A 24,869-nucleotide genomic window follows, 5' to 3' on the forward strand; every position below is an offset into this window, starting at 1 on the left:
CGCGGTGGCTCACGCCTGTAATCCTAGCACTCTGGGAGGCCGAGGCGGGTGGATTGCTCAAGGTCAGGAGTTCGAGACCAGCCTGAGCGAGACCCCGTCTCTACTAAAAATGGAAAGACATTATATGGACAACTAAAAATCTATATAGAAAAAATTAGCCGGGCATAGTGGCGCATGCCTGTAGTCCCAGCTACTCGGGAGGCTGAGGCAGTAGGATCGCTTAAGCCGAGGAGTCTGAGGTTGCTGTGAGCTAAGCTGACGCCACGGCACTCACTCTAGCCTGGGCAACAAAGTGAGACTCTGTCTCAACAAAAAAAAAAAAAAAAAAAAAAAAAAAAAAAAAAGAAAATGAAGTACATATATATGCTGCTAATGTAAGTGTCAGGTTAAAAAAAAAGTTGGTATAGATACAGACACATTCTCATTTTTTATGACACATAAAGTAGCCTTGCATATACTTCATAATATGTATTCACTTATTCTATCTACGATGAGATACATACAAATGTATAAATGTATCTCACTAAACACATTCTGCCAGTTTTCCTACTATTTATCCATGTTGATATATACACACATATTAATAAATATATTCGGTAAGTTTTTCACTTTGTTAGTGTTGATATATACATAAATATATATGTGTAGGTATATATGTGTTTATATATGCACATCATGGTTAGACTAACAGTGAAAACAACTTGCAGAATAGCGCATCTAGTGTGACATCTTTTATGGAATAAAAAACTCACAATGCTATGTGGTTCAAAGATGCAGTCACATATATAAAAGTACATGAATGATATTGGAAGACTATCCATGAATCTCATGATAGGGTTGTTTGTGGGCTTTAGGGAGAGTGGCACGAGACAGGATCTTTTCCTTTACCTGTAGTGTTAGGTAGGGGGAATGGGCAACTTTTACTTTTCTGAATTTTAAAAATGTACTTTTAAAATTCTTTCATCAGGCAAGAAAAGAGGAAGAACCTGAGTTAGGACCCCAGTAGGACTAACAGAAAGAAGGATGCCCACGTCAGAGTAGCCTTTTCCATGCTCCCAATGTCACCAGCATCTTTCCAAGTCAACACGGAGAGAAGACCACAGTTTCTTCAGCCTACACTCTTGCATCAGTCAGTTACCAGTAACAAACCCCATTTCAAGATTATCCGAAGTGTTTTAAGATATAAGACTGCAAATTAGTACAACCTCTATGGAAAACAGTATGGAGATTCCTCAAAGAACTAAATGTAGACCTACCATTCAATCCAGCAATCCCACTACTGGGTATCTACCCAAAGGAAAGGAAGTCATTTTATAAAAAAGACACCTACACCCATACGTTTATCACAGCACAGTTCACAATTGCTAAGATCTGAAACCAACCTAAGTGCCCATCAGTTCATAAATGGGTAAAGAAAATGTGGTATATGTATACCATGGAGTACTATTCAGCCATAACAAGGAATGAAATAACGTCTTTCACAGCAACGTGGATGGAACTAGAGACCATTATCCTAAGTGAAGTATCTCAGGAACAGAGAAAAAAACACCACGTGTTCTCACTAATAAGTGGGAGCTAAACGACAGGTACACACAGGCATGAAGACATAAAGGACACTGGAAACCAAGAAGAGGGGAGGGTTTGAGGGGGAGGAATAAAAATTTGCCTATCAGGCACAATGAACACTATCCTGGTGACCAGCACACTGAAAGCCCTGACTTCAGCATTATACGATGTATCCATGTAACAAAAACATTTGTACCCCACCCTCCTTAATATCTTGAAATTAAAAAAAGAGGAAAGAAGATATAATAGTTTATTGAATGTTTAAAATGTCTTTGGGAGACAGGGTAGACATTTGACCATGAAGGTCTTTCAGTGGTTCATCCATGGCCAAAGAGCAAATAAAGACATACATTATATGAAACACATCTGAACAGGGTGCCAGAATTATCTCATCTTGGAGTGTCAGTGATTTGTAATACCTGGGTACAGACAAGCACAAGTAAGGGCCCCAATCCCCAGCCTTTGCAGGTGACCTTGAGCCAGAATGAGTCCAGGTTGCCTGCAATCGGGTGTCCGCTCCCGTGGTCCTGTCTCTGCTTCATCATTCATCTGTGATTGCCAAGTGGGGATTTCTCTCTTCCTCAGCCATCAGGAACATCTGGGTTTCCTCATCAAATTCATATTTATTCAGCCTGGTGTTAATAAAATATAAAAAATTATCTATTTTTAATTCACACTTTTCATGTGTATCATCTTCCTCTATACCATTTCCTCCCAGGGCAAGTCTAGGAGACCCTGGTGTTGCCTCCAAGGGGAACGACATACCCATCATATGCAGCGATGTGCTAATACTTACCCATGGATCTAAAAAAAAAAAAAAAAAGCAGCCCTGATTTTTAACTTTGCCCATTTCTGTGGTGTAAATTCTCCAATCCAATCATGGCTGACTTCAAGCTGCCAACTTGCTGTCACTAAACGCCAAATTATGGAGAGATGTCACTGGACAGAATGAGTGTCAGTAACATCAAGCACTGATTCCACAAAAACGTTAGGGTTTGGAACACGAAGTCAGTGGAAGCTAGGGAAAAAGACTGAAGCTCTTTTTACTTTCAAAAAGATAAAGTATTAATAGTTTCCATTATCTGAGTGCCTGGTCCTGGCCCTCTGCTTAGACTTTTACATGTGTATTCATTAAGCTTTCACAACCTTAGGGGATACTATTATTGTCTTCATTTGTGATGAAGACGCCGAGGCTGAGCCATGTTAAGGAAGTGGCCTGAGGTCACAGAACTAGAAAGTGGTGTGGTCAGGACACAGATCACAGCAATTTGGTTCTGGAGCCCCCACACTTACACATCCCATTATGTTGTGACTTTGAATCAGACACGAGGATTAAGGATCACTGTGTCTTGGCTCTTCTGTGGATATGCAATCTCCTGTCTCTGTTTGGTATCTGTTTATTTGCAACTGTCCCAAGTAGCTTCATCTTACTGTTGGAGTGAACTATGTTTCTAGTGCAATTGTTTATCTTCGTATACATCTTTGTGAAACTATCCATGGTTGGAGGCAGGGCAGGATGAGATGCAAACTCACTTATTTGGTTGTATCATATTTATCGCATCATTTGATGTATTATATTTCATAATTACTATGTCAAATAATTACCCCTATTTTGCACGTAGAAGACTGATAATCAGAGAGGACAAATGCTTTTCCCAGGGTTATAGGACTAAACATGGAAAAGCTAGAATTCAAACACAAGCCTCTATGACAGAAAATGACAATGAAAGTCTTTCCATGTCCCAATGCATCAACTCTGGCACTACCCATTCTAAACTTTTACCAAAATTTAAAACGAGAAAGAAATAATGCCAGGCATCCAATATTTTTAGACGGAGATTTAGAAGAATGGAGTTCAAGGAAATGAACCTGTATCTTCATAAGAGAGAAAAGAAGTGAATGTTCTTTAGCGCTGGAGTAATGATAATTTCAACCCAACATCTTATGTTTCTGTTTTCTGGAAGTGAATGGCCTAAAAGGTATCTATTATTGCCTTGATCTCAGATTGTTTTGGAAAATAGGCAGGGAAAAATGAATGAGAAAGATAAATGCCAAGGATTTATCATATAGTTATCTAATAAAATGTTTGTAGGATTATAATATAAATAACTAATATATTTATAACTCATACTTTTATAAATACAAATTATGTATTTTTATGATACAAGATATAACTTATAGTTTATATTTACAAATATAACATTTACAAATATAAATTATATTTACAAATATAAATAACATATTACCAATTGTAAATATTTATGTACTATAATTTACAATAGTACCAAATGCCACCATCTATTGGGCACTCACTATTCAGTAGCTACTGTGGTGATTAGGGCTTTATACTCACTGTCTCTTACTAACGCACCAACCCCAAGACAGGGGACATTATTTGCATTTTAATACAATGTGATTAGCTTGCAGTAGCTGCACATTTTAGGTTCTAAGCAATCTCCTCTTAGACCCGAGCACTCTCCCCACTGAGAAGAAACCCCAGCTCACACAAGAATCCGCAGGGCACAATCTGGATGTCTCAGGGCCTCACAGAGCACAACCATCCCACTGTGGTCAAAGGCGTTCATGACCAGGTTTAGCTTCCACAGGGTCTTACTGCTGGTGAGAACAGAAGAGAGATCCTTGCAGCAGGCACTGGTTAATTCACATCCTTCCAACCTGCAATAAAAAGACACACAGTGGGAAACAGTCCCACCCTCGGGGCAGAGGTGGGATGTGAGCTAGACATTTAGCCAAGGCTCACCCCATAGACTCTGAGTACAGGATCTCACAATCCAGTGTTTATGGCATCAGATTATTCCTCTGTTTAGATGCTAAAAGCAGCCCCAACTGTCTACTCTTCTCTGTGGTTATGCCCATGGCCATGTGACTTGGCAGCCCATTCCACTAAGAGTCAGAGTCTATTTCCCAGCCCTTGAATCTGGGCTGCCCTTATACCTTGCTTTGGATAATATAACACAATGGAAGCAGGATGATGTGAGTTCTGAGCCTACATCTCAGATGCCTTCTATGCTTCTTGATCTCTTGAACCTCTGAGACACTGCGATGGGCTGAACTGTGCTACCCTCCAAATGGGACCATATTTGAAGATGGAATCTTTACAAGATAATTAAATTAAAATGAGGACATCAGTGTAGCCCTCCCCCACTATGATGGTGTCCTTAGGAAAGGAGGAATTGTACACATATATACGCAGAGGAAAGACAACATGAAAACACAGGGAGCAGACAGACGGCTGTCCGCAAGCCAAGGAGAGGCTCCAAACACATCCTTCCCTCAAGGCCCTCAGAAGGTATCATCCCTGCTGACACCTTGATCTTGGACTTCCAGCCTCAGAACCGAGACAACATATTTATGTGTAAGCCACCCAGTCTCATACTTTGTTACGGCAGCCCTAGCAAACTGATACAGATGCCATGTCAATGAGCCCAGTTAGATGAGACGTGGTCCAATCACACCTGTCATCCCCAAGTGACAGCCAGTCAACCTCTACATGCGATGGCGAGGCCAGCTCAGAATAGCCGATCCCCCAGATACCCACAGCTTCCTGACCACGTCCAGCCAAGGTCAGCAATGCCTGGCCCAGCCCAACCGTCAGCCAGTAATCACAAGTGCTCACTGTCTCAAGCCTGTAAGTTTTAGAGTGGTTCATTATGCAACAACAGCTAACTGCTATGTTACCCCTGGTGGATTTTTTGGATTTCTCTTTCTGTCCATCAATTATCCATCCTTTGCCATTCATGAAGACATAACCACGACCTTGGCAATACCCACCCAAGTTTCTCCAAGCGGCAGTTGGGATGTGTCAGAGCTTCACACAACACCTTCACGCCCATGTCTCCTATATCGTTGTATCCAAGCTGCAGATTTTTCAGGTTTTGATTGCTGATAAGAACAGAGGCAAGTCCTTGACAGCCGGCGGCAGTGAAAAAACATTTTATCAAACTGCAAAAGATTAGTCATGATACCACTTCTCAGGGGTTACTACATCCTGGTTGGATATCATGAAAGGAAAGATGACAAAACAAGACAGACTTTATCATCCATATGGATACGTACAGTCAGCCCTCCATATCCACCAATTCAACTAACCGCAGATTGAAAATAATCAAGAAAGAAATAATACAACAAGAAAAAACAATACAAGTTAAAAAACTAATACAACAACTTTTTACATAACATAAACATTGTATTAGGTATTATAAGTAATCCAGAGATAATTTAAAGTATATGGAGGGTGTGTGTAGGTTATATGCAAACGCTATACCATTTTATAAAGGACTTGAGCATCCAGGGATTTTGGTATCCGCAGGTGGTCCTGGAACCTACCCTCCTCGGATACTGAGGGACAACTGTAATTGTTCTAACATCATTTGTTGAAAGCCTGTCCTTTCCTTGTTCTATCTGTGACATGACTTTCCATGATGCAACATCTGAACACATGTAGATAGCTCTGTTTCTGAGATTCCTATTCTGTCTCTGGCCTATTGGGTCATCCCTGTATGAACCCCATATTGCTTTTTAATTTCTAAAACTTTATAATGCCTTGATATATTTAGAGCAAGCCTTCCCACTTTTTATTCTTTAAGTGTTTCTTAGGTATTCCTGGTGTCTTGCAAATTCCATCCACATTTCAAAATCTACTTTTCAAGTTCAACACAAAAACAACAAAATAAAAACATTGCATTTTCAGTGGGATTTCATCAAAACCAAAGTCAGTTTGTGGAGAATTAACTTTTTAGATTCTGAATATTGCAATCTTTGATTTTTTTCTTTACTGTTTTATATTATAATTTGATGATATTCTCTACAAAAGTCTCACATATACTGTGGTAACCTTATTCCTAGGTAATTCCTTTTTGATGCTACTATAAATGTTACTTTTATTTAATTCCATTAGCTTATTACTTCTTGTTGGCATATACTTTTTATATATTGATTTTTTCAAGCAAGCCTGTTAAACTAATTAATTCTGATAAGTTACCTATAGATTTTCTTGGATTTTCTATGTATGTTCATATCTTCTACATAGAATTAGGAGTTTCTTCCTTTTCTTTATTTTTAAGGATTATAGGGTTAGTATTTTTATTACCTTATATCTCTTACTAAGATTTTCAGGACATTGTTGACTGAAAGTGATTATAGCCAACATTCTTATCTTTTTCTTGATATTGAAGAGAAAACTTCCCTCTCTTCATCATTAAACAAACGTTTGCTTTAGATTATTTGATCACATTTGTTATCAGGTCAAGGAAGTTCCCAAATATTTTTTCAAAAGTTATAACAAATGGATATGTTTTAATTCAAACTTTTTTTCTGTATATTGTAATTTTTATTTTTATCAGTTAGTATGGTCAGTTAGTTACATTGCCTGACTTTTTTTGTTTTTTATAGGTCTTGCACTCCCCCCCTCCTTTTTTTTTTTTTAACTGATCTTTTTAATGCTAAAGCAACTTTACATTGTTAGGATAAACCCAACTTAGTCATTATGTTTATTCTTTTAATACATGTCTGGATTCTGCTTGTTAATAGTCTGTTTGGTGTTTTTGCATGAATGACACTAGCCAATAATTCTCCTTTCTTACAAAAATTATAAGAATTGTATTACAACCCAATAAAATTCTTATTGGTTTCTAGTATCATGATTATGCTGGCCTCAAAAGATGCTGGCAAGTTTCTTCTCTTTCCAGTCTTGAAAGAATTTGTGTGGCAGTGGAATTATTTCTCCCTTGAATATCTGGTAAGAGTCACTGATGAAGGCTTCTAAGTTTGGAATTTTCTATATGAAAACATTTGACCACTAATTTAATGATTTAAAGCTTCGTTTTTCTTTCTTCTTTTTTTTTATATTATTCTAGAAGCTCACAGAGTCTTAAATATCTAAATTTGCAGGTTTACTGTGTAACGTTGCTCATATTATTTTCTTTTTAGCATCTGTTACATCTGCAATTTCTTTTCCCATTCTTGAGATATATCTGCACCGTTTAACATGGTAGCTGGCAGCCACACGTGATTGCCGAGCCCTTGAAATGTAGCTTGCTTGAAGGTAGATGTGCTACAGTGTCAAATACACAGTGGATTTAAAATAGTACCCAAAAATGTAAAATGTTTCATTAATATTTTTATACTGATTATATATCAAAGGAATATTTGATATATGGTTAAATACATTGTATTATTAAAATTAATTTCATATTTACTTTCACCTTTTAACATGGCTACTGGAAAATTTAAAATTACACTCATGGCTTACATTATATGCTATTGGACAATGCTGAGACAAATTATTTGTTAGCCTTTGCAAAGCACCAACTTTTAGCTTTCTGATCTTTTCTATTGTGTGCTTGTTGTCTGTTTCATCAATTTCTGTCCTTATCTTTCTTTCCTTCCATTTTTTTTAGGTTTATTTTGCCATTTAAGAAAACTTATTCTTCAGCTTTTCTTTTTTTTGATAGATACATGCACTTCAGCTGCATGATCTGAGTTTATCATGAGGTATATTCTTTTCTCATTTCAATATATGTTCCAATCTCCACTGTGATTTCTCCTTTGATTCATGAATTGTATATGGGAAGTAATTATGTTCACCTCGTAAGAATTTAAGTTCACTTGAGTAGGAAGATAATTTAAAAATGAGCATGAACCAAATAATGGATCTATCCAATAATACTTTTTGCCGTAAACTCCATTTTGTCTGATCAATATAGTTGTAGAAGCTTCCGTTTGGTTATAATTTGCATGATATATTTTTCCATGCTTTTACTATTTGTCTCTTTTTATTGAGGTGAAATTCACAAAACATAAAATTAACTGTGTTAACATTCAATGGCGCTTATTGTATGCACAAGATTGTGCAACTGCGACCTCCTTATGTTTTACTATGTAACTCACAGTATAATTTTTTTAAAAAATCCAGCATGGCAATCTTTGTCTTTTAGCTACAACATTCAATCTGTTGATATTTAATATAATTACTGACATGTTTGAGTTTAAATCTACATCTTGTTGTGTTTTATATTTTCTTATCTGTTCCTTTATTTTTCTTTTCTCTCTTGCTTTCTTTTGGATTGAGTATTTTTTATCATTCCATCTTCTTTCTTCTGCTGATTTGAGAGTTCACAATACCTTCTGGGTTTTCTTTTAGTGTTCATTAGAATAGAAATTTCTATATTCCCATTCAATCTATCATCTCCAAGTATTCAATTTGTTCATCTTCTTTCTGAACCTTGGGACATTTACTTTAATTTACTCATTAACACTTTGTTATTGCTGTTGTAGATTTTAATTTGTTTCCTTTAAATGCTCAAGCTGATGTTTTTACATACAATCCATATTTTGTTTAGAGGTATCTACAGATTTACCACTTTCTTTGCTCTGTGTGTCTCCATCTGGGATCATTTGCTTCTGTCTAAGGGATGGTCTTTAGAATTGTCTTTATTAAAGATTCAATGGTAGGAAACTTATTTTTTTATTTCTTTGAAAATAGGTTTTTGTCCTCATTCTTGATGATTTTTGCTGGTTATAAAATTCTAGATTGACAGCCCCTCCCCAGCATGTTCAATCTCTCATTGCACTGCCTTCTGGCTTCCACTGTTCCTCTTCACCCACCTGCACCTGTCCTTCCTTGTAGACAGAATGGTTCCCCCTCCCAACCCCATGTTAGATTTTAAAGATCACATCTTTATCTCTAGCATCCTGCAGTTTCTCCGTTATTTATCCTGTTAGAGACCTATTTGGATGCTTGAATCTGGATTGGACTCTTTCATCAGTTATAAGAAAATTTTATCCTTAATATTTTATCTTTCTCAGACTCCCATTAAATGTGTTAGAACTACTTTTTTTATTATTATTTTATATCATCTTATTGTTATGGGGGATACAGAATTGCAAGTTACATACGTTGCCCATGTACCGCCTTTCTAGAACTTCTTATTCTATCCTCTAGGACTCATAATCTCTTATACGTTACGCATTTTTCTCTTTTCATGCTGCCTTCTAGATAATTATGACTTATTCTGTTTTATTAATGTTTTCCTTTAATTATGTCTAATCTACTGTTCGACCTATCAATTAAGTTTTTACTACCAATTATATGTATAATTTCTAGATGTTCCATTTTATTCTTTATTTGCTGATTTTATTTTATGGCTTTCTTTTTTCTCAGAATTTAAACTTGTTCTTTTTCTTTAAACATAGTAAGTATAATTGCTTTGTATTACAGGTAAGTCCGATCCCTCCAGTAGCTGAAGCTTGGTAAGGCATTTTTGTTTTGGCTTGTTCTTGCTCATTGTGATTTAAATCCTTGTGGTTTAGGTTATTTTAACTGTGTGGTATTTATTGACTTTAAAAGATCCTCTCAGGAATAAATCAAGGTCAAGGTCAAGGATCATGCCATCCTATTATCTATCTCCAGAGAGGACTTGCACTTGCTTCTCCTAGGTGTCTATTCGGTACTAGTTTAAGGTTTTTTTTTTTTAATACATCTTAAGGATTTTTGGACAACCTAAAAGTGTTCTACACCTACCCTGCTACTTAGAATATCTTTTTTTAGTTTCTAGATTCTTTTAATGTTTTAAAAAATATCTTATGTGACTTTTTTTTAATTTCAGCATATTATGGGAGTACAAAAGTTTAGGTTACGTATATTGCCCTTGCCCCGCTCCCACTCCGAATCAGAGCGTATTTTCCTGGATAGAGCTGGAACCCATTCTACTAAGTGAAGTATCCAAAGAATGGAAAAATAAACACCACATGTACTCACCATCAAATTGGTTTCACTGATCCTCACCTAAGAGCACATTTAGGAATAACATTAATTGGGTGTCAGGTGTGACATTTTTAAGATCTTTCAAAGATTGACTCAGATATCCTAACCCACCATTGTGAGAAAAAGTATGCATGTGGCTCTTTAATTATTTAACATACTCTTCGAGAAAAGGAATACAAATTTCTAAACTCTGATATTTCCTAATAGACCAGGTAAAAATCATTCTGCCTAATTCCACAAGTCGCCGAATTTCTCAGGGAAAGAGACATTTGATAATGAAATACTACCCTAATTGGGGACTCCAAAACACCACCACCACTACAAGGTCACCCCAATATTTCTCAATTTTATAACATGAAATTAAGTGTTTTCATTATGTTCCTTCTCATTACTGTCCTCCTACCCTTTTCTCCCTTTTAAAGCATCCCTTGTTTTATCGATGTTAATTCTCACATGTGTTTTTCTGGGTCCCCCACCTCCACGTTTTACCATCTGCCTGGAATTTTGGTTCTATTTTTCCACCTAACAAAATGTGTTCATCCTGCAGAACACATACCAAATATCTTCTTGGCCATAAAACTGTCCCTCAGCCCCAAGTCGTAACTCTTCTCTTTTAGTCCTTTAAGTATCCTCCGCTGAATGCCACTTACAACACATTAAATCTGTGACACAAAAGTCAAGGCACAGGTTTGTTCACATGAACGTCTCTACAAGAATCTAGGTCAAGTAATTTTTAACTTTCACATTTTCAGGCACATTGTGGCCTTTCTCCATCCCAAGTGCCTCCTGTGTAATGCAAGGCCTTGAAAAAGAAGGCTTGGTCTTCAAAGGAAACCTCAAAGAAACCTACCACAGTGACCCCAGGCAGCAGTCTGGGTGCTTCAGGGCTTCACAGAGAATTGCCAATCCTTCATCCTTCAGGGTGTTCACACTGAGGTCTAGATGGTGCAGGGTTTTGCTACACATGAGAGCTTTGGAGAGGTATTCCCAGCAATGCTCACTGAGGTAGCAGCAAGCCAACCTGTGGGGACAAAAACATGGGAGGATAGGAATGTGAGCGAAGGGGGAAATGACATCTCAGAGAGCTCTGCTTAACCTCACACATTAAAGGTAATATTTCTGTATCTTACATACAAAATCCCCAAGCAAGACCATGAATTTTCCTGGCTTGTCTGAAAACATCTCCCTTCATTTCTTCTTACTCACATGATAGAGGGATTAGAAAATGAAACAAAGTAACGCAGATGGAAAAAAATATGGAATAATATGGCATAGCTAATACTCTAAAAGGACTTCAGTTGTGGTTCTAATTCTATACCCGACACTGTCCTTGAACAAGACATCTACTTTCTTAGATGGTTGGTTCCCTCATGGATTGGTAAAGTGCATTGATTCCCTTATATGTAAAATCCTCAACTTTCTCGATTCTGTTGTTCTTTAAGATAATCGTAGGCTCGTGGCTTTTTAAAAAGGATGCGTATTCCCTTTGGAGAAACTTGTGAGGTACTGAAAAATATAAAGCAAGATAGTGAAGCATGAACCACACCTGGCCTACAGGTATTTAAATATTCTGTCACTTTTATATTTTAACAAAATTAGTTGCCAACACTTAAACATTAATAAAATTTTATATAAAAATCCAGATTTTCAACTTCTGTTGAAAATTAGGATATCTGGCAACACTAAGTCCATGTTTCCATATGGAAATCCAAGAGGCTGACCGCTCCCTGTTGATGAGGTTCATGGTGTCCTCAGCCTTGCTTCCTTCATTGATCCCAATTCTCTGGCACATCTTGGCATTTGTGTCTTTGATACTAGTATAAAACCCAAGCCACTGAGGATCCCACAATATAATATTATATTCTGACATATTAAACACCTATTTTCTCATTGTTTAAAATTATATTTGGAAATCAAGTGTATTTGTCAATTTTTCAATTACAAAGTAAATCTCAATGTTTAAAAAAAAAAACTGAGAAATTGAGGGCAAAGCAAGGTGGCCAAATAGAACCCTCCAGCGATGGTTCTCCTGCAGGAACATCAAAGTCAACAACTATCCACACAAGAAAGCACCTTCAGAAGAACCAAAAATCAGGTGAGCAATCACAGTACCTGGTTTCAACATTCTACCAAGAAGAGGTTCAGCCAAGACAACTTTGCATTGTCCATGCCACTCCCCCCATCCCAGCACCAGTGCCCAGTGGAGGGAGAATCTATGTGAGCAGGGGAGGGAGAGAGAAGTGATTGTGAGACTTTGCCTTGAAACCCAGTGCCGCCCTGGCATAGGGGGCACAGCACAGGGCAGAGTTCTGTCGGTGCCCACAGCAGGGTCATTTAGACCAGTCTGGCTAGAGTGGAATCCTCCACCCCAGCAGTAAAAACCTGAATTCCTGCTAGCTCCACAAGGGCTGAGGAAAGCAGCCTGGGCCTGGAACAAATGTATAAGGCAGTTAGACTGCGAAGACTGCAGTCCTGGGGCCAGTGGATGTGGGATGCACATGACCCAGTGAGACTCCAGCGGTGGTGGCCAAGTGAGTGACTATGTCATTCGTCTCCCAACTCGAGGCAGAGCAGCTCAGGAAGCATCTCCTTCCACTTAGGGAAAGGAAAGTGAAAAGTTCAGAGGACTTTGTTTTGGGTACCACCTCAGCCACAGTAAAGTAAGTACAAAGCAGACTCCTGAAACCCCTGATTCTAGGTCTTAGTTCCCAGATGGCATTTCTAGACCCACCCTGGGCCAAAAGGGAACCTGCTCCCCTGAAGGGAAGGACCCAGTCCTGGTAGGATTCACCACCTGCTGACTAAAGAGCCCTTTGGCTTTGAATAAACAGAGGTAGCCAGGCAACAGTTGCCATGGGCTTTGAGTGAGACTGGGCTGGCTTCAAGTGTGACCTGGCACAGTCCCAGCTGTGGTGGCCAGGAGGCAGTTCCCACATCATCCTCCACTAATGCCAGCAGCCCAGCACAGAGAATGAGGGAGGAGGTTTAGAGACTTCGCCTAGTTATCCAGGGAATTCTCCTGTGTCTTACCACAGTCCACCATGGCAGTGCCACCAGGGGTCTGCAACAGTCACAGCATTACTTGGCTTGGGGCACCCCTAGTGCTGATATGGCTGCAGTGACCGAAGACTTAGATCACGACACTTAATTCCCTTTGAATATCTGGAAAGCCTTCTCAAGAAGTATGGGTTCAAACAAGCCTACTCTGCAAAGATTAGAATAAATACCTAACTCTTCAATGCCTAGACATTGATGAACAACCACAAGCATCAGGAACATCCAGGAAAACATGACCTCACCAAATGAAATAAATAAGGCCCCAGTGACGGATCCCAGAGTGATAGATTTATGTGACCTCTCAGACAAAGAATTCAACATAGCCATCCTGCAGAAGCTCAGTGAACTTCCGGACAACACAGAGAAGGAATTCAGAAGCTTATCAGAGAAATTTAAAAAAAGATTGAAATAAAAATTTTTAAAAATCAAACTCTGAAGCTGAAAAATTCAATTGACAAACTGAAAAATGAATCAAACTCTCTCAACACTAGAATTGATCAAGCAGAAGAAAGAATTAGTGAGCTTGAAAACAAGCTACTTGAAAATATAGCCAGAAGAGAAAAAAGAAAAGAGAATAAGAATACAGAACGTCTGCAAGATCTAGGAAAGAGCCTCAAAGGGAAAATCTGAAAGTTATTGGCTTTAAAGAGGATATACAGAGAAAGACTGGGGTAGAAAGTTTATTAAAAGAAATAACAGAGGACTTTCCAAACCTAGAGGAAGATACCGATATATAGGTACAAGAATGTCACAGAATACCTGGCAAATTTAACCGAAACAAGACTACCTCAAGGCATTTAATAATCAAACTCTCAAAGGTCACAGATAAAGAAAAGGTCCTAAGGGAAACAAAAAAATAAAAAAGAATAAAAATACACATAAAGGAGCTCCAATATGTCTGGTAGTAGACTTATAGGCCAGGAGAGAGTGGCATGACATATTCAAAGTTCTGAAGGAAAAAAGTTAACCCTAGAATATTATATCCCACAAAAATATTCTTCAAACATGAAAGAGAAATAAAGACTTTCCCAGACAGACAAAAGCTGAGCGAGTCCATTAACAACAGACCTGTCCTATAAGAAATGCTAGAAGATCTTCATATGAAGGAAAAGGACATTGATAAACAATAAGAACTCCTCTGAAGGTATAAAACCCTCTGGTAACAGTAAGTACACAAATACAGAATACTCTATTGCTGTCATTGCACTGTATAAACCATTCATATCTTGAGTAGGAGCCTAAAAGAAAAACCTATCAAAAATCATAACTATAACAACTTTTTGAGTGTTAGATAGTATAAAATGATACAGATGGAAACAAAAAGTTAAAAAGCAGAGGCATGAAGTTAAAATGTAGAATTTCTGTTAGATTTCTCTGCATGTTTGTTAGCAGAGTTGTCATATGTTTAAAATAATTAGTTTTAAAATGTTTTTTGCAAGCCTCATGGTAACCTCAAATCAAAAAATCTACAACACATAACACAAAAATTAAAAAGAAATTAAAACACACTACCAGAGAAAAATCACTTTTCACAAAGGAAGATAGGAAGAAAGAAATAAAGAAAGAGAGAACCACGAAAGAACCACAAATCAAGTAACAGCATGGCAGTAGTGAGACCTTACTTATCAATAATAACATTAAATGTAAATGGACTAAGTTGTCCAATCAAAATACAGAGTAGCTGAATATATAAGAAAAGAAGACACAACAATATGATGTCTTTAAGAAACCCACTTCACCTATAAAGACACATGTAGACTGAAAATAAAAGGATGGAGAAAGATATTCCATGCAAATGGAAACCAAAAAAAGAGAATGAGTAGCTATATTTCTATCAGATAAAAGATATTTCAAGACAAAACCTGTAAAAAGGGACAAAGAAGGTCATTATATAATGATAAAGGGGTAAATTCAGCAAGACAGTATAACAATTCTTAGTATATATGCATCCAACATTAGAACACCCAGATATATAAGCAAACATTATCAGAGTTAAAGAGAGAGATAATCCCAATACAATAGTAGTTGGAGACCTCAACACCCTGCTTTCAGAATTGGACAGTTATCCATACAGAAAATCAACGTTGAAATAGTGAACTTAATCTGCACTATAGACCATAGAGACCTTATAGATATTTACAGCAAGTTTCATCCAGTCCCTCTTCTTCCATTTTAGCTGGAAGTAGAAATCCTCCAACTTCCTTGATTTATTCTTAGAATACCCTTATTCATTTCAAAAAATCCAAAAGTAGAAAGAGAGAAATATCTCCCTCTTACCCCATCTCCCAGCTTAGTTCCTACATTTCTTCCAAGGACATTTGTGTATAAAAAACTTGAATATATGCAAATGTAAATATATACTCTCCTGTCCTTTCCCTGCTTTTGTATAAGTACTAGCATAAATTGAAGATGTCAGCACTGCATTGATAGGTAATCAACTGACTCTGTAACACACGAACTGATCTGTCTTCCTTCTCTGTGTTCCATATACCCTACATTTGCTTCTTGGTTAGTCTATTCACCCATCCCATTACTGCAAGAGAAGCACATGCAGAGTTAAGTGAGGGCAAGAGGCCCGTGGTCATCTTGCTCTGCCTCTGTCCTAAGTAGCAGCTGGGAGTGCACTCTACAGGCAGAAATAAATGCATTATTGACAGAGGAAGTATGGTGTGTTATAGGTGCCTTAATCCAATCTAACATTGTTTGAAGCTTGGTATGTACTCTGTGTAAATAATCTCTCTTAATATTCAAAAGACCGCTAAGACAGGATACTTTTCCCTTCTGTTTACAGAGGAGAAAATCAAATCTGAGGTTAAATATCTCACTCAAGAAGACAGAGTACACACCCAGAAATACAAATAACACGTGTTCTCACTTATAAGTGGGAGCTAAACAATGTGCACACATAGACTTAGAGTGGAATAATAGACACTGGAGGCCTGGAAAGGTGGGAGGGTAGCAGGGGGTGGATGATGAGAAATTAATATGTTTAAGTACTTAAAGCAGTGATGGATATTCTAAAAGCCCTGACTTCACTGCTATGCAATCTATGCATGTAACAAAATTATACTTGCACCCCACAGAATTACTCAAATAAGGTAAAAGATAAAAAAGAAGATATACATTTCTAAGTGGTAAATCCTGAACTTAAAGACTAAGCTCATGTCTTTTTGGTTCTTAAGCTTATGCATTAAAACCTCAGCCACATGGCCCCAATCAAAGGACAGATGTCAGTAAACAGGCCACAGCTCAAAACACACTGCAGTCCTCCACCACGGACCCCCAAGGCTCACTCACACCAGGTCCTCCAGGGCACAGTCTGGGTGGCACAAGGCTTCACACAAGGGGCGCATCCCCTGGTCCAAGTAGTTGCAGGTTAGGTTCAGATGCTTCAGCTTCTTGTTGCTGCTCAGAACCGAGGCGAAGACTTCACAGTCCTCCAGTGAAAGGCTACAACTTCCCAGCCTGCAGGAAAGGGGAGATGTCACATTCTGTTGGTTTCTATTTCCCGGACCCATTCCTCATGCTGATCCTGTCGGGGTAGCCGATCTTTGCTCCCTTTGGAACTTCACTGGTCCCCAACCACCGACCCTGGAGCACAGTGAGAGACAACCTCAGACACAGACAGTCTCAGGTACATCCACACCTGGCTTTATCTTCCCCAGTAACTTCTCTCCTACATGTAGGGAAAAGCCCCAACTATACAACACAATCTACAAGTCCCTGTGTCCCAGCCACACTGGTTGTTGTCAGTTGCTTGGCCACACCAGGTTTCATGCTTCAAAGTAGACATGTTTGAGCTTCCCCAAACTCATCCTCTCCTGCCACGCAACTCCTTTACCCCACTTGGGGTTTCTGCACTTGTTCACCCTGAGTGCAATGCTTTTTCCCTGGCCTTTGGTTAGACAAGTTCTCATTATCCAGGTCTTTGCTCAACTAATACCTCCTTAAAGAACATTCCATGACAAAGCCTTGGACCAGTAAGGCCCATCATTTGGTGGCTTGCTTGAGTTGATTTGTGCTGCCAGTAATTCTGGTTTTCTATTACCTCAACCACTCTCCTTACCTCTGGGAACCACAAAAAGTAAACTAAACCCACAGACAACAGAATAAAAGGTGTAAACAATTGTGATGGTTGTCAAGAAATGGAAGAGTAATTGGCAAGTCACCCAGTCCATGGCTCCCAACATCTCTCCAGGATAATTCTGTGCCAATGCATAGTTTTAAAATTGTTTCTAGCTTTAAGATATTATTTTCAAGGGGTGAAAAAATAGGATTTGGCCTATTTCACACCATACACAAAAATTAACTCAAAATGGATCATATACACTTAAATCTAAGAACCAAAATAAAACTTTCAGATGAAAAGAAGTTCATCTTAATGACCTTGGGTTAGGCAATGGTTTCTTAGCTATGACACCAAAAGCATGAGACAAAAATAAATAAAGTGCAGCAGGGTGTGATGGCATGCACCTGTAGTCCCAGCTACCTGAGAGGGCAGAGGTGGGAGGATCACTTGAGCCTAGGAGTTTGAGTCCAGCCTGGACAACATAGCAAGACCTCCTCTCAAAAAAAAGTACACCTCATCAGAATTAAAAACATTTGTGCTTCAAGAGACACCATTAAGAAATGAAAAGACAACATACAGAATGGGAGAAAATATTTATAAAACATTTCTAGTATATCACATAACTTGTATCTAGAATATATAGAGAACTCTTAACAACAAAACGAAAATAACCTAATTAGGAATGGAAAAAATTTGAATATGCATTTCTCCAAAGATGATATAAAAATGGCCAAAAAGCACATGAAAAGATGTTCAACATCATTAGTAATTCAGAAAAATCAAATCAAAACCACAGTGAGATACTACTTCATACCCACTGGGATGGCCATAATAAAAAGTATTGGCAAAAACGTGGAGAAATTGGAATGCTCATACATTGGTGATGGGAATGTAAAATGGTGCAGCCACTGTGGAAAATAACTTGGTGGTTCCTCGAAAGTTTAAACATGGAGTCACCATATGACCCAGCAATTCTACAGGTATAAACTCAAAAGGATTTGAAAACAGGTATTTAAACAGAAATATTCATAGACCCCTATTCAGAATAGCCAAAAAGTGGAAACAAATCAAATGTTCATCAACAAGTGACTAGATAAACAAAATGTGGTGTATCTATACAATGGAATATTATTTAGCCACAAAAAGGAATGAAGTACTGATACATAGTACAATTTGGAAGAACTGTGAAAACATTTAAGACTACATGCTGTCAAGTTCAGTTTATATGAGATGAGCTGAATAGAAAAATCCATCAAGACTGAAAGTACATTAGTGATTCCCAGAGAGCAAGTGCTAAAGGGTACAGGGTTTCTTTTAGAGATAATGAAAACATTCTAAAATGAGATAGTTATAATGATTGCACAGCCATGTGAGTATATATCAAGGCCACTAAATTGTATACTTTAAAAACATATGTTTTGTGGCATGTGAATTATATCTCAAAGTTTGTATTAAAATAATAGATTTGGGTCATTTTGTGTGTGGTTGATGGGAGCCCATAGACATGACAGACAGAGCTGCATGGGGAGGCATCTGAATGTTTGGGCGGCAAAGAATACTGAGGATAAGCATTAGAGGGAATCCTAATTTAACTGCAAAAAAATGCTTGAAATATAACAGATACTGAAAGGTGCACAAATGGTTAAGTGCTGGCCAATGAATTGTCATAAATTTAATGCTCTTGTATTACTACTAATAGTAACCAGGTCAAGAAACAGAGTATGGTCACCACCTTCCTGCCTCCCTGTTCCTGTTACTATCCTTACCTCTAATGCCACAGTTTTGCCCATCTTTGAACTTTGTAAGTTCAACAATTCTATTTATATATAAATAAAACCATATGTTACACTCATGAGTTTGGCTCATTTCCATCAACAATGAGATTCATGCAAATTTTTGCATAGGGCAGTAGATCATTCATTCTCATGAGAGTATAACCACAGACTTATCTAAATTACTATTACTGAGTATTTCCATTTGTCAGGTATCATGACAACCTGCCATGCAGGTGTTGGTACCTGTCTTCCAGCAAACTGAGACATGCAGCTCTGTGGAATGTACAGCCATGAGTGGAATTTCTTGGGTAGTACAGTATGTCAGAATCTATGAAAGATCAATATAGACAGATCGTTTTCCACAGTGGTTATAGCAACTGAGAAACTTTAACTTCCATATTTTACTGTGAAGTTCCCAGGAGGTTAAGTTTGCATAGGAGTAACAGAAAAGAAGAAAAAGTAAACACATTAAAAATATATAGTCCTCTGTAGAATCATCAGTGATCATGATGAACACGGAGACTTACACTAGTTTTTCTATGTTGCACATTCTATAGGTCAAGGCTCTACAGAGCAGCTGCACGTCATCCCGAGAGAGATTTATGTTGAAGAGGTTCAGGTGTTTCAAGTCTGGGTTGTGAAAAAGCACCTCAAAGACAACCATAGTCTCACCAGAAAAGGAAACAGCATTTAGCCTGCAAAACAAAGACAATTGTGGATGGGTTTCATCTAATGAAGCCTGAATACCTTTCTTTGACTATGTCTTTTCATCCATAATTAACTCATTTTCTAATTTCACAACCAATTATGTAGCTCAGTGCTTCTCAACCTGGGCAGTTTTCCTCCCCCTAGGGACAGTTGGCAATGTCTGGAGACAATTTTGGTTGTCACAGTTAGAGGAAGCTACTTATCTAGAGGGCAGAGGTCAGGGATATTTCTCAACATCCTACAACACATAGAATAGGCCCCTCTCCCCAAAGAATGATCTGGAATGTAAGGTCACCAAGTGCTGAGGTTGAGAAACTCTATTCTAGATTCTAATCCTTTGCTTATACACAGTTAGCCTCTACCAAAAGCTAATTTGGTCGAGACAAATGTGTTACTTCCACGATATTCTCAAGTCAAGACTGATCTTCAACTTACTCAAGTGTTTGAAGGCGGCAACTGGGATGTCTCAGCTGATTACACAAAGTCATCAGAGCTGACGCATTGAGGATACTGTCCATCAGCTTGAATTCTTCGAGGTGCTCACTGATCGTGAGCACAGAGCAAACGTGATGCCAGTGGATGAGGCTGCCACTTGACCTGTGATCAAGAAGAAAGGAAATGCTCTCCATGGGAAAACAGTCAACACGAGCCACTCACAACATGTAAGCATGACACATTATCTTCCTGAACAGAAGACATCTGAGTCACAGCCTCCTTCACTCAGGGAGAATAGGGTCAGTCGAGTACATTCACCTTCTATTAGTGGTTCTCAATCTGAGGTGACGTGGGCCCCAGGGGACATCTGCGCTGTCCACAGGTCCTTTTGGTTGTTATGACTTGGGGGAGGGGTGCTTCTGGCATCTAGTGGGTAGGGGCCAGAAACAGTTCTGAACATCCTACAATACACAGGATACTGCCCACACACACACACACACACACACACACACAAAAACAGGATAGCCAGCCTTAAACATCAACAGTGCTGAGATTGAGAAATCCTGCTTTATACCCAGGCAGTTTTCCAGTAAAAGATGAGGGAGCACAACACAGAGTCTTCAGCAAGATGCCCCAGGCTCCAACTATATGACTTCGGGCAGCCTGCTTGACTTCTTTGTCCCAGTTTCCTCATCTGTAGCATCATAACAGAATCCACCCCATACGACTTTTATGAGTATTAAGTGAGCTAAAATTTGTACCACTTTTAGACCAAGTTTTAAATGGCAATTTGTAGTTGGGAGGACAAGAGAGAGCCTGAGCATGGCCCTGTGAGAACAAGGTCAGTGTTAATTATAAGGACTGATCAGCTGATATTCGAGAAGGGAAGGAATATGAGAGTCGTGTAGACTCTCATATTCAATCCTCACAACACAGTTGTTAATATTATTCCCTCTTTTGTGATGAGGCAGCTAAGAAAGGACAAGTCTCACAGCTTCTAAAGAGGCAAGCTGGGACTTGGACTAAAGCTTTTTAGATGGGAAAGGCAAGATTCCTACCATGACCCTCTTAAACACTCCACTAGCAAAACCTACTTGAGAATATGGGCAGATTCTGAAAAGGAGAAAAAAGGAAAGTCATTGGATGGACTCACATAGAGCACTGTCCATTCTCTTCCTTAAAGACCTTTTGGACGGTAAACCGAAGTTTCCTCAAGCCAGAACAGTATTTCAAGCAGTAGGCGCAAACCTCCAAGTCCGAGTTTTCAAGGATACAAAAGTTAACTTCTTGGAGGAAGTTCATGGCCTGCCTTGCAAAGGCTTCATCCTGCATCTCAAACAGACAGTAAAACAACGCCAAGAAATCTGTCTGCCTCTGAAGATCTTCATGTTCGCCTAAGCTCTTCAGGCACTGGTGAAATTGCTGCTTTATCTCTCGGGACAGTTGGAAGCCAAAAAATGCATCTAGTTTTTCTTGTTCATTTTCATGTAACAAACCACATATAAAACTCCCCAAAGCAATCCAGCGTGCTTTCTTTTGTGTCTTTAGATAAGTAAGGAGTACTGTCTCTCCAAATCTGACAGCTGGGTTAGGATGGACACCGTCGATCTTTAGCAAGTAGAACACGGCCGCACAGAACTCCTGGAGGCTCATGTGAATGAACATGTATGAGTGCTTCGCGCACTTCACAAGGATCTTTGTGTCCAGCAATGCAGGGATGTCCGAGGCAAGTAACCCATTTCTCCTGAGATCCTGCTCATTAAACTCAAACACCTCGGTCCACATGCCCTCTGCAGCCAGGGAGCACAGCCCCTTCAGCTGGAATTGGCTTTGCTGATTTGGACAATTAGCACCCTTGGGTGTAAACAAGTTAAAGACAAACGAGGCAAACAGAGAGGTGACACGTCGGCAGGTCAGCGCCAGATCTTTGCCTTTCTCCATCTCTTGCTTCACACAGGTGCACACAATCCAGCAGAGGAGGGGGATTTCGCACATGATAAACAGTTGTTTGTTTTCCCTCACAAAACTGAAAGCTTCCATGGCTCTACTCCTGTCTTGAAATAAACAGCAGAAAAAGAGCTTCCGGTCACTCTCACTGAATCCTGGGAAGGGTAGGAGTTCTGGGCACACAAACTGATCCTGAAGTTTCAATGGGCACTGAGATGCCACTCCGATGAGCAGTGAGGCCTCTGGGAGCATCTTCTTCCTCAGCAAGCTGCTCAGGAGCACCCGCACTGGCTGCGTTTTCATCCAGTCGCTGCACAAGTCTGACTCGGGTTCATTCAACTCACATTGCAGTTGTTCGAAGCTATCGATGATGAACAAGAGTCTCTCTGGCTGAGACATGATCTCTGTGATAGGCGTGGGGGAGCCGGGCCAGTCCCTGGAAATCAATTCAGCCAAGCTTGTCTCCGTCAACTGCTTCAGTTCTCGGCAGCAGAAGTAGAACACGTATAGGAATCTATCCTGATAGACGCTGCTCTCTGACCAGGCCAACATTACCTTCATCAGAAATGTTGTTTTTCCAATTCCTTCCAGCCCGTGAATGACCAACGTATACGGCTGTTTCCCCGTTTCCCTGGGAGCAAAAACAAGTTTCAAATGTTCACGTTCTTCCTGTCTGACTTCTGAGCGAAAGTACGCATAAAAACCAGCGACAGATCTGCTGGACCATAGATCGCTGAATTTCTTCCTAACGTGATCTTGATACATCTTTCTGTGTCCTGAGTCAGTGAGGATGAGAGGGGGAAAAAAACGAAAAACAATGACATATCAAAACTAAACATTCATGCATATATTCTCTGACCCTGAAATTTTTCTTCTCGAAAATGTATCTTCTCGGGGTCTGTAAACTGTGGCCTATGGGCCAAAGGTGATCAACAGTCTGCTTTTGTAAACACAATTTCATTAGACTCTGTCATGCCACCCATTTGTGTGTTGTCTACAGCTGCTTTCTTGATCCAATAGCAGAACTGAGTAGTTGCAACAGAGACTGTATGGCCCAGGAAGTCTAAAATATAAACCATACGCTCTCTGCAGAAAAAGCTTGCGAGCCCCTGCTCTAGACACACATGGCTATTCACTGCTGCTACGATAGCAAAAAACTAGAAAAGAACTGTTATGACTATGAGTAAAACAATTATATATGTTCTTTGTATGAACTATATCACACCTGTATGAACCATCATACATATATTAAAAATATGAAATAACCTCTTTATGTAGATTAGAAGTAAGTATCTGTAGCAGGTACCCATTTGTGTGAACAAGGGATTTAGACATAGATACAGGAATAGATGTGAAAGTCTACATAAGGAAGACCTGCCACAGGGACTTCTCCAGGAGGGGAAGCAGATGCAGCTGCTGTGACAGAGTGGCCTCTAGTATTCATTCCAACTTTATTCTAGTGAGCTTTCTTGTCCTTTTAATGGCAGAATGCCGAAAAAAAACAAACAAAAACCAAAGAACAACAAAGCCCTACCTGTCTCAGAATCCCTTGCAGCTAAGACTGAAGGTACAGGTTAAGTTCTGCAATTTACATACACTCTCACAACACTGGAAGGTAGAAGGGAAGTGGAGTCTATCTTCTGCCTTTCTGTTTTGCTACCAGTCACCATGAATGCAGGGACACCCGGTTTTTCTATAACAAAATAGTTTCCAGTTGCTGTAGTCACAGATTTCAAGAAGCAGCTCCTTGGGGAGACTCCTGGAATCATAGCTACAGTGGTGTATTTTTTATTTTATTTTTAAAATTACGATGGGTACATGATAGTTTTATATATTTACAGTGGTGCATTTTTAAAGTCCCAGTTCTAGCCATGGCCCTCTGATCTCCTCATTCCTAACTGCACGAGAGTTAGCCGCCCGCTGGTGGTGCCGTTCTTGAAGTCATTTCTGGAGCACCAGCCTAGAGCCTGATCCCTTAGCTCTTCCAACAGGTTTAGAAACACTAAACTCCCCTATAAAATTATTTTTTCCTTTAAATAACTGATATGATCTTTGTTTTCTGCAAATGAATGATGGCTAATGGACCAGAGATGTGGGGGACTGCCCCTACACCCCTGCCTAATTGTTACTGGATTTGTTTGAACGTAGGGGAGAGATACAACCCGACACCCACAGACAGAAGCTATGTGTGACAGGATGTAATACTGCCTTAACCTTTTAGGGAGAACAATGGATTCTCCTAATCAATCAGTCCTCTGAGGTTTCCAGCTGCTAAAAATGTCCCCCCTCCCCAACATCAGTGAGGATCCCATTGGCTGCATGTTTGGTTGCTCACTAAGGGAATTAAATGGGTACAGCCCTAATCTTACTGAGGAAGGAGATAAAGACAGAGGCACCCATGGAGGATCTATCTTCAGTCCCGACTGCATCTTATTTTAGCAATATCCTTTTGTTACATTGTGTTTACCATGTGCAAGGAATGTTCTTCTTCACATAAGTTACTTTTGGCAAATGAAAAACAGTGGCA

The 24,869-nt window shown here is 39.2% G+C and overlaps 1 protein-coding gene across 1 annotated transcript in view; it reads right to left on the bottom strand.

Annotated features, from left to right (window-relative positions):
• Nucleotides 1–2,107: 2,107 nt before the first annotated feature.
• The window catches only part of NLRP4 (NLR family pyrin domain containing 4), a 28,427-nt gene continuing 5,665 nt past the window's right edge, over nucleotides 2,108–24,869 (bottom strand). The window contains exons 2-9 of the mRNA XM_069458085.1: nucleotides 21,549–23,118; nucleotides 20,396–20,557; nucleotides 19,780–19,947; nucleotides 16,706–16,873; nucleotides 11,202–11,372; nucleotides 5,359–5,529; nucleotides 4,072–4,242; nucleotides 2,108–2,198 (exon numbers count right to left, since the gene is read on the bottom strand). Of these exons, the coding sequence (XP_069314186.1) occupies nucleotides 2,108–2,198; nucleotides 4,072–4,242; nucleotides 5,359–5,529; nucleotides 11,202–11,372; nucleotides 16,706–16,873; nucleotides 19,780–19,947; nucleotides 20,396–20,557; nucleotides 21,549–23,118 (2,672 nt within the window). The remainder of the gene's footprint in view (nucleotides 2,199–4,071; nucleotides 4,243–5,358; nucleotides 5,530–11,201; nucleotides 11,373–16,705; nucleotides 16,874–19,779; nucleotides 19,948–20,395; nucleotides 20,558–21,548; nucleotides 23,119–24,869) is intronic.

The sequence above is a fragment of the Eulemur rufifrons genome, chromosome 24 (genome assembly GCF_041146395.1).
Source record: "Eulemur rufifrons isolate Redbay chromosome 24, OSU_ERuf_1, whole genome shotgun sequence".
Lineage (NCBI taxonomy): Eukaryota > Metazoa > Chordata > Mammalia > Primates > Lemuridae > Eulemur > Eulemur rufifrons.